The sequence below is a fragment of the Dipodomys spectabilis genome, unplaced genomic scaffold (assembly GCF_019054845.1).
Source record: "Dipodomys spectabilis isolate Male_0828 unplaced genomic scaffold, ASM1905484v1 ptg000076l, whole genome shotgun sequence".
NCBI lineage: Eukaryota > Metazoa > Chordata > Mammalia > Rodentia > Heteromyidae > Dipodomys > Dipodomys spectabilis.
The window spans coordinates 8,489,582-8,504,550 of NW_024870753.1; the positions used below are offsets into that span (position 1 = coordinate 8,489,582).

The 14,969-nt window shown below is 51.3% G+C and overlaps 1 protein-coding gene across 2 annotated transcripts in view; it reads left to right on the forward strand.

Moving 5' to 3' along the window:
* Sorl1 (sortilin related receptor 1) overlaps window positions 1-14,969 on the forward strand; it is a 114,858-nt gene that overhangs the window by 59,469 nt on the left and 40,420 nt on the right. For both annotated transcript variants that reach the window (XM_042682700.1, XM_042682701.1), the window contains exons 17-23: window positions 2,217-2,389; window positions 3,537-3,668; window positions 5,808-5,899; window positions 7,111-7,357; window positions 7,895-8,033; window positions 10,668-10,841; window positions 12,798-12,911. In XM_042682700.1, the coding sequence (XP_042538634.1) occupies window positions 2,217-2,389; window positions 3,537-3,668; window positions 5,808-5,899; window positions 7,111-7,357; window positions 7,895-8,033; window positions 10,668-10,841; window positions 12,798-12,911 (1,071 nt within the window). The remainder of the gene's footprint in view (window positions 1-2,216; window positions 2,390-3,536; window positions 3,669-5,807; window positions 5,900-7,110; window positions 7,358-7,894; window positions 8,034-10,667; window positions 10,842-12,797; window positions 12,912-14,969) is intronic.

The window sequence follows — 14,969 nt, forward strand, 5'->3', positions numbered from 1 at the left end:
TCCTCTTCTTCCTCCTTCTCTTCCCCCTCCTCCTTCTCCTCCTTCTTTTACTTCTTCTCCTCTTTTTCCTCCTCCTTCTCTTTCCCTCCTCCTTTCTTTCTCCTTCTTTGCCTTCCTTTTCTCCCTCTCCCCCTCTCCCCTCCTGTGCACTGCACCTTAACCCTTTTTGTTTTAGGTTACTTTTCAGCCTGAGACCATTATCTTCCCTATCTCCACCTCACATTTTCTTTTATATGGTTACTGTAACGATGCCCATTTCTAGGTCATGTTATGGCTGGTGCCAGCCAAGAACTCTGTTCCTTCTCTTGGTTAGGAATGGCAGTGGGCGCAGGGTGCATTGTACTTTGTAGTGGAAGAAGCAAGGTTTAGGTGCCAGGGAGAGATCTTGGGCAGAAGTCTTGCCATGGTGACTGTGTCTTTTGTCAGGTGCCCCATGTCCGAGCTGGCATCATAAGGACAACCAAAAGGAAACATTTAGCTATCGTGTGCTTTTGAAGTGAAATAAAGCCAAAGGGCAAGAAGGCAGACTTACATTATTAAATTTTTCATGGTGGATTTCTTTATTATTTTCTGCAATACCAGGGGATCAAACCAGGGCCTCGTGCATGCTAGCAATGTTCTCTGCATCCCCAGTCCAGTCATTTTCCCCCTCAGTGCATTAATGTTAAAGGCTTTCTGAAGAAGGCAGTAGTGTATGTGAACTCGGTGACGGAACGAGATGGGGGAGGGGGCGGGAGCCGAGCTAACGCAGGCCCGCTGCAGAGGATTCGGCCTTGCATCTTGGTTCCACATGCAACACACTGTGAACATGGATGTCTGTATTCTTCACTTTGAAAGCTTTTTTGTTGTTAGTCTCTCTAGGGAGATGACACAGGCAACAAATATTTGGGTGGACACCAGATTCAAGAGACAGCAGATGAACGTCCTCCGAACTTTAACCCTATGACACAGGCCCGGCCTCTCCTCCTCCTTCCTTTCTCTCTCCCCTTCTGCCGGGTCATCATGGTAGTTCCCGAGGGCTTCGGCTTTGCAACTTATGTTCCAGCTCCTCAGGGTTAGGTGCTCTTTCCCCCAGTTACGGTAAAAGTGGTTACAGATGGGCAGCCACAGAAAGGAGGGTGCACAGGGTGGGGTGTGACCGAAGGACCCTCAATGTCCTCGTGTCCTTCTGGAACATGCTCTGCTCTTGTAGGCATATTGTGTGTGCTAGGCACTTGTAGATAGAGATTCTGGTGTGGGTCTTACCTCCGGGCCTGTGGGAGAATCGGGACGTCTTCCAGGCTATAGTTCAGGTAGAAAAGAAAGAGCAGGGCCGGGGGCATGGCTCAAGTGGTAGAGTTACTTGCCTGGCAAGCAGAAGGACCGAAGTTCAAACCCCAGTACTGCCAAAAGGAAAAGAAAAGAGCACAGAATCTTCTGGTTGTAGGTTGTCTGAGATTACGTAAAGCTCCTAAGCACCTCGGACCTTTATTTCTAAATCTTAAAGAATGGCATCCTTAGGATCTGCATCTCCTAAGGCCGCAGGGTGTGGTGGCTTAGACGTTAGTTCTGCCGCTTGTGGTGGCGCGGCCTTGCGTGAGCCAGCGAGGCTCTCTGGTCTCAAGTTTTCTCACTTGTGAACTGAGTTCCAGTCAGTTCTTCCACCATACATCGGTTGGGCATTTTCAACCATGCCGGGTACCCGGTAAGTACATTGTGTCTGTGTGCAGCAGGAACAAAGGTGTTTATGTTTTTAAAAAAAGTGTTGATGATGCGTTATTGTGGGAACAAGAGGATGGAGAGGTTGTTCCGATTGCACTCGTCATTGTGAACCATTTGAAAGTGAGCAAAGTCTCCAGGGCTCAGAGCTTCTAGTCCATGGGATGATGGTGCCGGGGAGCTGGGCTGACGGGCAAGTTGGTGAATCCTGGTCTCTTTTATGTTGGGGGTGAGGGTGAACCAAGTCTTTTAGGCTGAGCTCAGAAGTCTAGATGAAGGACAGATACTGAGGGAACTACAATTTTAAAATGTGACAAAACCTTGCCTATGAAGAAACAGATGCTCTGGAGTCGAGTTAACAGAAATGTGACCCCGTGAGCTTGTTTTTCTGGCCTGGATTCCTAGACCCTTTCCCTCCGTCCCTTCTGCGTGACAGTGGGTTGAGGTTTGAAAAGAGAAGGCAGAGCTCTGGGGGCATGTTAGCATCCTGGGGCACGCTGTTGTTTTGTGTCTGGCAGAAGAGAATGAGTTCATCCTGTACGCCATGCGCAAGTCCATCTACCGCTACGACCTTGCATCTGGAGCCACGGAGCAGCTGCCGCTCTCGGGGCTGCGTGCGGCTGTGGCCCTGGACTTCGACTACGAGCACAACTGCCTGTACTGGTCTGACCTGGCCCTGGACTCAATCCAGGTGAGCCCATCGGCCCCTGGCCTCCTCCTGGGCCTGGGCCTGTGACTGTCCCCTCCCAACACGCTTCAAAGGTGTCCGTAGCAAGAGGTTTAGAGTAGAAACGCATCTCAGGATCAGGAGTGACATAAAACCTCACTTGCTTCCTTCTGTACATATTAGAAGGCAATGACTTAATAATTATTATTTCTTCTTTTTCTCCTTATTCTCCTTCCTTCTCCCCCTTCACTCCCTTCCCCAAGAAGCCCCAAATTGCACTGTTGAGGCCTCACTTCTGCTAGGAAAATTCTGGAACTAGCAATGTAAGATGCATTGTGTATTGTACCAGTTGCTGCTAGCCTCTTTCTTCTCAAGTTATGACATGGTAACAATTGACTTATCCAAGGTTCCTGTAATTATCCACTCCACTTATTCTAAACACAGATAAGAACCACGCCATCAGGAGGCCGAGGTGGGAGCCTAGGAGTTCATCTTGGGCAGTGTAGTGAGATCCTAGCTTTAAAACATAGCAATGCACACACACAAACACACACACACATACACACAAACACACACCCGTAAAGGGCCATAAATGCATTTATGAACTCCATGCATTTTAAAGGAGAGCTATTTGATCTTTATTTCTTGTCTCCTTAGTCTTTTTGGAAAAGCAGTTCCAATGAGTTTTATCTGTATTGCCCAATGTGGGAGGAGGGGCTGGGGTGGCACGGAGTGTAATCGTGCCAGGCCAGTGCCTCATAGCCAACAGCTTCTCTGGGGAAGAAAGAGTAGAAAAGGAGACACAGCTCAAAACTACCAGCAGTCTGGTTTCATTTCTGTTAAAAAAAAACAACAACAACAACAGACTTACACACGGCAGTCATCTCTGGCTTCAGGATTGCAATGCAGGGCCTCGCTCAGTAATCTGAGTTCATAATGATAATGCAGGGTGATAGAGATGACTCTGTTACTCTGTTTAAAACCGCAAACCAGAATAGATTTTAGTAGTGTTCTCAAAATAGATTTTAATAACGTATCTGGAGAGCTTACTTCCATAAACCAGCTCATTGCTGTCCGTCCAGCCAGGCAAATAAAGGGTTACTGTCCATGGGATTGACTTGCTCTGAGCCACCTGAACCCTTCGGTGTTCTGATGATTTTTCTGTCTTTAGCGCCTCTGTTTGAACGGGAGTACGGGACAGGAAGTGATCATCAACTCCGGCCTGGAGACAGTGGAGGCCCTGGCCTTTGAGCCCCTCAGCCAGTTGCTGTACTGGGTGGATGCTGGCTTTAAAAAGATCGAGGTATGTGCCTGCTCCTGTGGTTCCACACTAAGTGAACAGCAGGACCACCTGAGCTCAGAGCCACGCTTGCCACAGGGCTAGGATCCAGGGTATCGGACAGAGCTGGAAATGTTCTGAGAATTTCTGGGGAATTGATAAGCTGAGTTTGTGGAGAAGGGAGAATAGACGGTCACTTACAGAAATGACTGCTTCCGGCCCTAGCTGTCCCATCTGAGGATAGGTGCTTGGTAGGAAAGCCTGTGCTTTGGCTTACTAGAAGCAGAGTGATGATAATATCAGAGCAGAAATACTCCAGTATTATTCTGGAGTAATAATTCCCATCAGCATTGTTGCTCATCTCTAGCTGTTACAGACTACCCAGTGACTCGTCCAAGGCCACAGCGTGAGGGTAATAAATGTGCTGTGCAACCCAAAAGCATTGTGTATATAGCATGCAAATTGCTGCTGGGACCCAGGGCTGTGCCCCAGCAACTCTTGTACCTACCTGCAGGTAGGCGTGGCTCGGGGCAGTCAGCCCAGCAGAACTGGGGTACCCAGGGCTCAGTGCAGGCAATGAGACAGGACAGCCTGGAGAGGCAGCCCAGATTCAGGCGCTGCGCTGCCAACTGCTGGACGTAGGGCAAGGGGCTTCTCTTCTTTAAGCTTCAGGTTTTGTTACGGGGAAGATGGCGACGCATTTATCCACAAAGCCTGTGGTGTGTGATGTGTGCCAGGCCTGTCTCGGGCTCGAGGACAGCACAGTGGGCCAGGCATACAAACTCCTGTTTGGGGAGACCTGACGTGTCAGTGGAGAAAGCCAAGAGATGAAAGACAGGAACTGGTTCTCCTGGCACTGAGCGCCATGAGGTTCTCAAAGCAGGAGGTGGCCGGGAGCTCTGGGCGGTGGCGGGAAGCGAGGCAGAGAGACTTCTGGGGCTCTGGCATCTGAGCTGAGCGTGCTGGGACGAGCGGAGGCTGACTGGAGATGGAGAGCGTTACTGGAGTTGGGGAGGGTTCCTGAGAGACGTGAGTGAGCTATGTAGAGTGGTTCAGGAGAGTTAGGAGAGGGGGCAGACGCGGAGCTGCGGGGATGTCCCTCTGGGGTTACGGTGAATGGTGGGAAGGGCAGGCTGGCATGGGCCATGGCAGGAAAGCAGAGAGGAGGCGCTCCTGGAGGAGCACCAGGCTTGGAGAATCATGAGATGAGCCATCCAGCCAATGTGGGAGAAGGAGAAGGTCAGACCAGTCTGTGGACTCCTTGCAGCAGGCCTGTGACCTGGAGAATTTGTTTTGTGTGCAGTGTAGAGCCCAGGAGGCTTTGGGCCACGGTGACCTGGGCCAGCTAAGTGGTAGACACAGGATGGCCTCCAGCCAGCCCTTCAGATCTGCAGTTTTCCATCCCAGGATTAAAAATACTCACAACTGCAAAGCAAAGCAAAGCAAAACTGTACTCAACATGTACAGACTTTCTTTTCTTGTTATTTCCTTAACAACACTGTGTAGCAAATGTTTGCATGGCGTTTGCACTGCGGTGGGTGTTACAAGCAGTCGAGAGATGATTTAAGGGGCACAGGAAGATGGCAAACACTACACAGTGTTATTATTATTCCTTTTTTATTAGATACTGTTGGCATTTCAAAATCAAGTCACCTAATTGCGTCTCCACCTTGGGACAAAGGGCAGCTTTTGCTTCATTCTTCCTCAAAGCCTAAGGCTGAAACACACAATCTATTATGTAAACATAGGTATCTGATAATAGGCCACAATTCTTGCCCTGAAGTTGATCGGAACAATCATGTGATATTATTTAAGGGGCCTCTACCTCCTTAGAGGATGGCATCTGTTGGGGGTGGCTCTGGAAATCCCCAGGGGAGGGGGACACATTGCTCTTGCTGCCCCTTCAGATTGTATAAAAGCTGTCACACCAACCTGGGGTGGGGTGGGTGGGGTGGGGTGGGTGGGGTGGGGTGGGGTGGGGTGGGACGGGGTGGGGTGGGGTGGGGTGGGGTGGGACGGTTGGGGGATCAGTGCATTCTGATGGGAAAACGAGGCCGGGGAGCAGAGCTGTGGAGGGGAGCATGGGACTGTAGGCAGACACGTTGAGCCTTTTAAGGCAATCAGATCCAACCTGGCCTTCCGGCTTCCCCCTCTTCCTGTCAGGTAGCCAATCCAGATGGTGACTTTCGACTCACAATCATCAATTCCTCTGTGCTCGACCGGCCCAGGGCTCTGGTCCTCGTGCCCCAAGAGGGGTAAGTGGGTCTCCAAAAGGAAGTCAGCTTGGTGTCAAATGTTGTGGCAATCGCAAGCACAAAGCGCTGGACAAAACCTCTGCCTTTTCTGAGTGTGGGGGGTGGGTGGCAGCCTCGTGGCCAGCTCGCCCCGTTTGCTGTGTATCAGGCAGCCGGTGTCTCGTGTCCCTGGGATGTTTCTCTTGAAGGGGAAGGTTAGGAGGGTCTTCACAGACGAGGCAGACCCGCTCATGGCTTGTCAGGACTGAGTTTCAGGCAGGACATACACATTTGATTCAGTCCAGCTCTCCGGTGAGTTTCTTGGGAACTGCAGAGGTGCTTTTTACTAACTCCTTTACGAAGAGAAACATCACTGTACGGGAGATAGTGGGTTAACCTTCCTCCCACTGCATTTATGATCGGCAACTGAAAATTCTAAAAATAATCTGTGTACCCGATTAAAGATATTAACAGAGAATAGAAGTTTGTTTTCTCCCCTTCCCCCCTTTTTTTGGTGCTTTTGCAGTTTAAACTGGGACCTGTGAGCCATACCCCAGTCCTTTTTGCTGTAGAGATTTTTTTATGTAGGTCTGTGTTTTTGCCTGGGTTGGCCTGGGTTTTCAATCCTCCCCCGACACCCACCAACATGCCTGGCTTTTGTTTGAGATGGACTCTAACTTTTCACCTGGTGTTCTTGAGCCGTGATCTAGATGTTTACTTCCTGCGTAGTTGGCATTACAGGCATGAGCCACTGTGTCTGGCCAATCTCCATTCTGATTCTTAACTTCCCATGCCTCATCCATACCCCCAAGGAGTAGTTTTATTGTTAGTTTCTTGTGTTGCATTGGGAAGTGCTGTGAGCCACTTACAAGCATTGCCTTCCGGCATGCCCTGCCCCACAGGGACACATGCAAGTGTGGCTTAGACTCCTAGAACACTTACTAACAGACCTACTTTGGAAATGGTTCCACTGTCAGTGAACACCTACAGGTTTGTAGGTTTTAGAGTAGTCTGTTGCATATACCATTGTATACATCTATGCACCTATATTTCTATATATGATATAATTCCATATACTATCTTTGCATCATTTGATTGCAGGTAAGTTCTAACACCTCTAACTGGAGTCAATGAAGCAGTAGTTTCACACACAATAATCATGGAGGATTGTATTTTGTGAAGCCCTGTGTCTCCTGTTGACGAGATGTGTGTTGTGTCTTCGTTCTGAGCAGCGTGCTGTTCTGGACCGACTGGGGTGATCTGAAGCCCGGCATCTATCGGAGCAACATGGACGGCTCCGCCGTGCGTCGGCTCGTGTCGGAGGATGTGAAGTGGCCCAACGGCATCTCGGTGGACGAGCAGTGGATCTACTGGACCGACGCCTATCTGGACTGCATCGAGCGCGCCACCTTCAGCGGCCAGCGGCGCTCGCTTATCCTGGACAACCTCCCGCACCCCTATGCCATCGCTGTCTTCAAGGTGAGCCCTCGCTGTCCGCCCCACTGCAAGGGGCACGCGGAGGGGCCAGGCCGGGCCAGCCGGGGCTTTTACATCGCTGCTGTCTCGACTCCTGCGGAGTTCTGAGTGTGGATGGATTCGTTCAGCATCAGGGAGGGATGTGGTGATGCCAGGAGCCCCAGACGGCTCCCGCCTCGCTCACGTCGCAAGTGCCTGTGGCGGCGCTCAGTGCCGAGGCTTCGTCTCCTGTGAGGTTCGCCGTGCCTCCTCGCCCCTCACAGGAGCCGGGTCCCTCCGCGTGACCCTTGTAGTGCTTTCCATGCTACACATCTAAAGGGTTCTGCCCCTTTAAAACCGGCCGATTGCAACCTGGGGGTCCTGTGTGTGGTCAGACTCGGATGCTCGCCAGATGGCTGCTGCGTGGGGGTAGTGGTGATGCGTGGGGTTGAGGGGAATTCAGCCAGCATGTGTCCACTTGTCTCCTCCTCTGCCTGGGCCGTGTGGGACAAAGGAGCCAAAGGCTGGACCCACGGGCGAAGGCTTTGTCTTGTGTTTCAGAACGAGATCTACTGGGATGACTGGTCGCAGCTGAGCATCTTCCGAGCGTCCAAATACAGCGGCTCCCAGATCGAGACCCTGGGCAGCCAGCTCACGGGGCTGATGGACATGAAGATTTTCTACAAGGGGAAGAACACGGGTAAGGCAGAGGCCCCTCCTCCGGCCTCAGGCGAGGGGCGGTGTGCGGGCTAGCGCCCCGCGCTGAGCAGGCTCTGGCAGCCTGCGTCTTCGTTGTCACGACAACATGAGCATTATTTAATTTCTTCCTAATGACATCTTAATTTCTTTTCTAATGACACACAAACAGCTGGAAGACAGCGTGCTTTGCCTGCCTGGAGCGGTGGTGCTGGGTGGGTGATGGCGTCCTCCTGCCCGGCCCCTTGTGGCGGGGGGAGGAGCAGCGGGTGAGCCAGGGTGCTCCCGCTGGAGCAGCGGGTGAGCCAGGGTGCTCCCGCTGGAGCAGCGGGTGAGCGAGGGTGCTCACGCTGGCGCTCATGCGGCTCCATGCTTCTCTCTGTGTGGCGCTTTCTCTTGTGCTCCCGAGGTTGGAACTCGGGACCTCAGATTTTCCGCCACTTGATCCGTCCTGCCCCCCCCCCCCCCCCCCCCCGTCCCTTTTTGCTCCAGTTATTTTTCTGCCGGGGTCCCTATGTTTGGCCCAGAGAAGCCTTAGGCTGCAGCTTTCCTACCTCTGCCACTTGCACAGCCGGGATCACAAACATACACCACTTGGCTAGACGAGAACTACAGTTCTCTTGATGTGAGCCTCCTAAATCTGATCTTTCTTCCTTCGATGCCATTTTTCCTCACTGATCTCTGGCCTGACTGGATTCTAGGGAACTCAGGCAAGAAGAATAGCCCCTTTAAGTGTCACCTATTTTATCATACAGGATTGAAGAGTATCCAGGGTCAGCTGACTCCTTTATTGAGAAACTGCTAAGTTCTCTGTGTTGAACAAGAATTTTGATGCTGTTTTGTGGTTCTTGGCTCACGATGTGAAGAGAAAATTGACAAGGAAAGTGATAGAGTTAGAGATACCACTCTAATCCCTTTGGGACTGAGGAAGATAGCCTGAGAACAGCTTCCAAAGACTATAAAGTATCTTACATATGTATTATTGTTATGCCCTTCCACTGGCCTGCAAAGAAGGAGGGCTGGTGGTATGATCAGTGTTTGCAGATTAGAGAATGAAATTGTAGGTATTCAGTAGCTTTCCCAAGGGATTCTTGCTAGGATGCCTCTTATTGCGGTATACTTAACTTGTGGCCACACCAGGGGGCTGGGGGTGGAGAATGGGGTAGACAGCATGCTCTGAGCGCACGTGCACATGATCTGCTCGTGTCCAGGTAACAGGCCTGAGACTCTCAGCTTAGGTGTGCATTGCTTTTCTTGTCCCCCAGAATCGCCTTCATTGAGACTACCCAGAGAAATTCTAGGTCTGCACAGAGGAAGGCCCATTTGAACCGGAGATGTGTGCTGGTGGGCAGAACATAGTCTGTGTTGTGCAGGGTCGGCTGTGACTTCCCTTTGGCCCAGGATTGGTTAATGCATCCCTTGGCTCCCGTTCTCCCTTTGCTTTTGGGATGATCTTTCATTCTGTATTTGGTGGGGGCGGGACCCTCTCAGAGGCTTCCTGGCTACCCAGAGAGACGCACAGCCAGGAAACAAGGGAACAGTGCCCCAGGGTTGCTAGTTTGAGTTAGGTCAAAGCTGCTACAAGAAGGAGTGTCTTTGCTTTTTTTAGGTACTAAGAGCTAATTGCAATTGACGATGCATGTTAGTTCCCCCAATGCCATTTATTTTTGTTATTTTTCATTCTTGTTTTTTTTTTGGGGGGGTGATGGGGAGACAAGAATTAAACTCAGAGTTTTGCACATGCTAAATGTGCACGCTGCTGCTGGACGGTGTCTTTAGTCCTCATCTCTTGTTATTTTGTTATCTGTGCTAAGTCCATTTGTGACTTTCTGCTAGCCAAGTAAACACTAGCCGTAAGTACATTCATTAAGGGAGGGCTGTCATCCACACCACACCAACGGGCACTCTGGGCTGGCAAAACCTTCCTTCACCTTCCCCAAGGCCATGTGGACTCTGGGCTTGAAGATAAGAAGAGAAATGGCCCAGCACTTGTCCAGAGCACACACTAAGGAAGTAGTAAGCACCAGAGCCATGATGGCTGCAGAAACTGAAGGAAATCCATCAGGCCTTGCTGTTGTTCGAAGAGCAGTGTTCCTGTAACTATGACAGCAGTTTTGAATACTGTGTTTGGTGGTGGTTATTGTTCAGTCAGTTCTGGGGCTTAAACTCAGGAGTGGTGTTGTTGGGGAACATGGCTATAGGGGTGTGACCCCTCCCCAGCGCTGTGGGCAGAGGTGGGTGGGTATAAGAAATACCTCAGGGGCTGGGAAGGTGGCTCACTGGTAGAGCACTTGCCTTGCATGCCTGAGGCCCTGGGTTCGATTCCTCAGCACCACATAAGCAAAGAGAAAAAAGCCGGAAGTGGTGCTGTGGCTCAAGTGGTAGAGTGCTAGCCTTGAGCTGAAGAGCTGAGGGACAGCGCCCAGGCCCAGAGTTCAGGCCCCACAACCGGACCCCCCCCCCCAAAAAAAAAGAAAGAAATCCCTCAGCTGCTCACATAGCCTTTCTGAGCTTTTCACTGCCAGTGACCAGGAGGTCACTGCGAGACCAGGAGGTTGTAGCCTGTCTTCCTCGTGTTCCGAGGCTCCCTCGTGGACGTCTTCACTGGGCGGTTGCGTTGTTCTTGTCTCCTCTCCAGGAAGCAACGCCTGTGTGCCCAGGCCGTGTAGCCTGCTCTGCCTGCCCAAAGCCAACAACAGCAAAAGCTGCAGGTGTCCAGAGGGCGTGGCGAGCAGCGTGCTCCCGTCCGGGGACCTCGTGTGTGAGTGTCCTCAGGGTTACCAGCTGAAGAACAGCACCTGCACCAAGGAAGGTGGGTCTCTTTTTGCCTGTGTCTTCCTTTCTCCTTTTTTCATCTTGGCTAGATGTTCCCTGACCTGTCAGGTTATTGGGAAATGTCCCAGCTAGACATGAATTGCACTGGGTACTTACCAACATCCTAGCCCGTGACACTCCAGCGTGCACTCAGCACCGGCCTGAGCTGTCCGTGAAAGTAGTAATGTGCCTTTGACAATGGTGTCATCAGAGCACCTGGCTCGTCTTCATGGTCCATCTTCTGCATCTTTCTTTCCTTACCCCACTCCTTGGGACTTCCAGGTTCTCCACTTCTGCTGATTATGGGCTGGCCCGGCCTGTCTGGGAAATCTGTTGACTCTAGAGGAATGGACTCATTTTTCTCACCAGTGTACAGCTATCCACCACTCACAGCCTGAAGCAGCCTGAGCTTTTAGACCTATATTTGGGGGGTGGGCTCTGTGCATGCTCTATGGTCATTTTGTCATGATTTCCAAGTCATGACAAAATATCCATAGCAGCCTTTCCCCAGCCCCTTAGATCTGGAATACGTAGATTTAAAATACTTTCCTCCTGTTCCCACTTCCCGGTCCCTAGCCTCACACCTCGGTCAGCGAGAAGCCGGGAGGGGCCTGGTGGGTGGCACACGTGCTGTCTTCTCTGCTTTGAGGTCATATTTGCTTTGTAACCCTAACCTCACTTGGCCCTGCCGTTCCCGAGGCCCAGGGGCGAGGCACACAATGGGAGCCTTCTATCCATCTTGCTTAGGAAGTACAGATGAGAAAAAGATGGCCTGCCTTCCTTAGAAGGCCCTTCCTTGCAGACTCTGGATGGCATCCTGAAGCCATTGGGAGAGAAATAAAATTCACACCACGCTCCATGAGGGAGGGTAGGGTACTCTGTCAGATTGAGTTTTCAAAATCATGCCGTGTGTGTGTGTGTGTGTGTGTGTGTGTGTGTGTGTGTGTGTGTGTGTGTGTGTGTGTGTGTGTGTGTGTGTGTGTGTGTGTGTGTTGCTTTAAAGACATTATGGGCCAAAACAACAACAACAAATAACAACCCTTAGTAACTCACTCTGCTCTTGTGTTGGATGTATATGCCATATGATTACCTGTGAATATATGGCATCATCCTTCAGTGTTCTGGGGATTGGTACAGAGCTTCACTGGTTCTGGAATTCCATGAATATGCATGTCTCTTATAGGAAATGACATAGTATTAGTTCTTTTTTTGGGGGGGGGGGTTGTTGTTCATGGGTCTTGAACTCTGGGCCTGGGCGCTGTCCCTGTGCTCTTCAGCTCAAGGCAAGTGCTCTATCACGAAATGACATAGTATTTATGTGTGACCTGCACACATATCTCTGTGTACTTCAAATCTCTCCTGGATTACTTCTAATACCTAACATATTATAAAGAGGTACCCTACTGTATTGATCAGGGAATAAAAAGCTGGTGTATGTTCAGGATAGATCGAGATATTTTCCCCAGATATTTTTAGTGTGTGGTTGGCCAGCAGGAAACCCATGCGTGTGGACATCTGGCTTTGCACACAGCACAGCGATGGATGTAACGGACGTGTGTGTTTTAGTGCTATGTAGACAGTCCATTGAAGAGTTGCTTTGTTACTTAGCATTTTCTTGTGCCCATGGACTGTACTGGTATCCAAGGGGCCTTGCCAGTGCTATCAACACTGCTAAACACTGCCACACTGCCTCTCCCCTGCAGTGGTAGTTTAAAGAGGAAGGAAGGAAGCTCCCAGGGGAAGGATTTTCTTTCCTTGTTTGCTGATGTGCTTGTGACACGCCCCCTTCCCCCACCTTTACTGCAGAATGATGTAGGAAGAGAAGTGGGAGTTTAGAGAGAAAGTCCCCTGGTCCAGCAGTGTGAATAATCTTGATTCTGTTTCCTCCTCCTCCTCCCCCTCCCCCTCCTGCTCATCCTCGCCCTCCTCCTCTTCTTCCTCACCCCGTGTTTAGAGAGCACCTGTCTTCGCAACCAGTATCGCTGCAGCAACGGGAACTGTATCAACAGCATTTGGTGGTGTGACTTCGACAACGACTGTGGAGACATGAGCGATGAGCGGAACTGCCGTGAGTTCTCAGGGGTGACCCGCGAGGGACAGGGCGCGGCAGGCAGGGTGGCTCCTTCTAGGCCGGGCCCTGGAGCCGAGGTGCTGGCCGCTACCATGGCTGAGGCCTGCGGGGACTCAAGGGGGTGGAAAACAGAAAGCACATCACACCACGCATCATGTCCCGTCTTTATATGTCGTTATATCCCATCGGTGTTCTATCTATTCGATATCATGTCTACATTCCATTCACATAATGCAGCCGACTATCCTTTGCAATTAATAAGCACCCACAGTTGACACAGCCAGTTTGGCGATCTGGCTTTTGATCTTGGCTTTAGCACTGTGATGAAACTGGTGACTTGGAGTAGTGCCGTTGTTTGATTTCAAACTCAGTGCTCAGCCTTCATAGAGACAGGCAGCAGGTATGTCCACACGTACTTTACTCCAGTTAGTTGGTATTGGCTGCCTGCCACGCTCCAGAGAGCTAGTTAGAACGGATTAGTGATGAACGTGGGCTGGGCCGGGGAGTACCTCAGCACCCAAGTCTCTGTACTGAATAGGTTAGACACTTCAGCTGAAGCACGTGACTCTAGTTAACAGTGTTTATAGATAAATAAGCGTTACTTAAGCTTAGCTAGCCTTTCTTCACTTAATGTTTTCTGTTTGTTTGTTTTCGGTTTTGGGGGGAGCTCTGGTTTGGTTGTTTGTTTTTTTGCTCCAGCTGGAGCTGTATCTGTGAGCCACACCTCCACTTCTGGCTTGTGGCTGGTGAATTGGCGATAAGAATCTCACAGACTTTCCTGCTGGGGCCGGTGTTGAGGCTCGGATCGCAGACTTTCCTGCTGGGGCCGGTGTTGAGGCTTGGATCGGTGTTGAGGCTTGGATCGCAGCCTCTGGAGTAGCTTGGCTTACTCGGCCTGCTTTTTCAAGCTGCTTCCTTCCTTTGGCAGCGCAGAGGCTGTCTTTCCCATGGGCGCTGTAAGCACGGGTTGCTGGGCCTCTGCATGCTCGGTTGGTTTAGGCCTTCATCCTGGAGCAGATGCCACATTTCCATGCCATTTCACCCCGAAAGAAAGTCCAGAGATACGACCTCCTTGGGCTCACCCAGGCCCCACATGACTGTGTCCTGCCCCTGTGGGCTTGCGGGAGGTGACTGCGGAACCCTGTCCCCTGTCCCCTGTGCCTGTTCCGCTCCTTTGCACAGACAGCGTTGATCAAGCCTCCTCTGCCCAGCAGCCTCACGGGGAAGCGTGGTATCGGCAGGAGAATAGACTGAGCTCCCCAACAACATGAACAAATGGCATTACCAGTGTGAAGTAGAAAACGGGTTTGTTACATAATCAAGGCAGGGCAACGGTTAGCAGGTTTAAGAAAACTGCCCTGCCGGGCGCTGGTGGCTCACGCCTGTAATCCTAGCTACTCAGGAGGCTGAGATCTGAGGATCGCGGTTCAAAGCCAGCCCGGGCAGGAGACACCTTGAGACTCCTATCTCCAATAAACCGCCAGAAAACCGGAAGTGGCGCTGTAGCTCAAGTGGTAGAGCGCTCGCCTTGAGCTGAAGAGCTGAGGGACAGTGCCCAGGCCCAGAGTTCAAGTCCCACGACTGACAAAAAAAAAAAAAAGAAAACTGCCCTGACTTTAATAATTACGGTAGAAGCAGAGAGATGTTAGGTAGATTAACCCAAGTCCAGTAGCCAGGGATAAAAGGCAGTTCACTACTACTCCCCGAGCCCCAGGCTTGCTTCCCGTGGACTGGACAAGCTGCGGGTTCCACGTGTTAGGAGGAACCAAAACCTGCATGTTTGAGGAAGAGCCTGCTGGTTCCCCCCCCCCCCCCCCCCCCCAGCCCAGGCCGGCTTTGTTGCTGGCCCCGGGGCTTTTCCCGCAGCTGAAACCGCACTCTGGATGCATGTGGCTGGCTCTGTCCTCCTCCTGGTTTGGCCTGTGTCATCTGGGGCTGGCTTTTCTGGAATCCCACCCTGACCTGCTCTTGCTCTGTCTCCCATGACCACTCGGCTCGAGTTCACACAAGTCAGATGTGTGATGGGGTGAGGTGGTGAGGGACTCGGGGATTTGA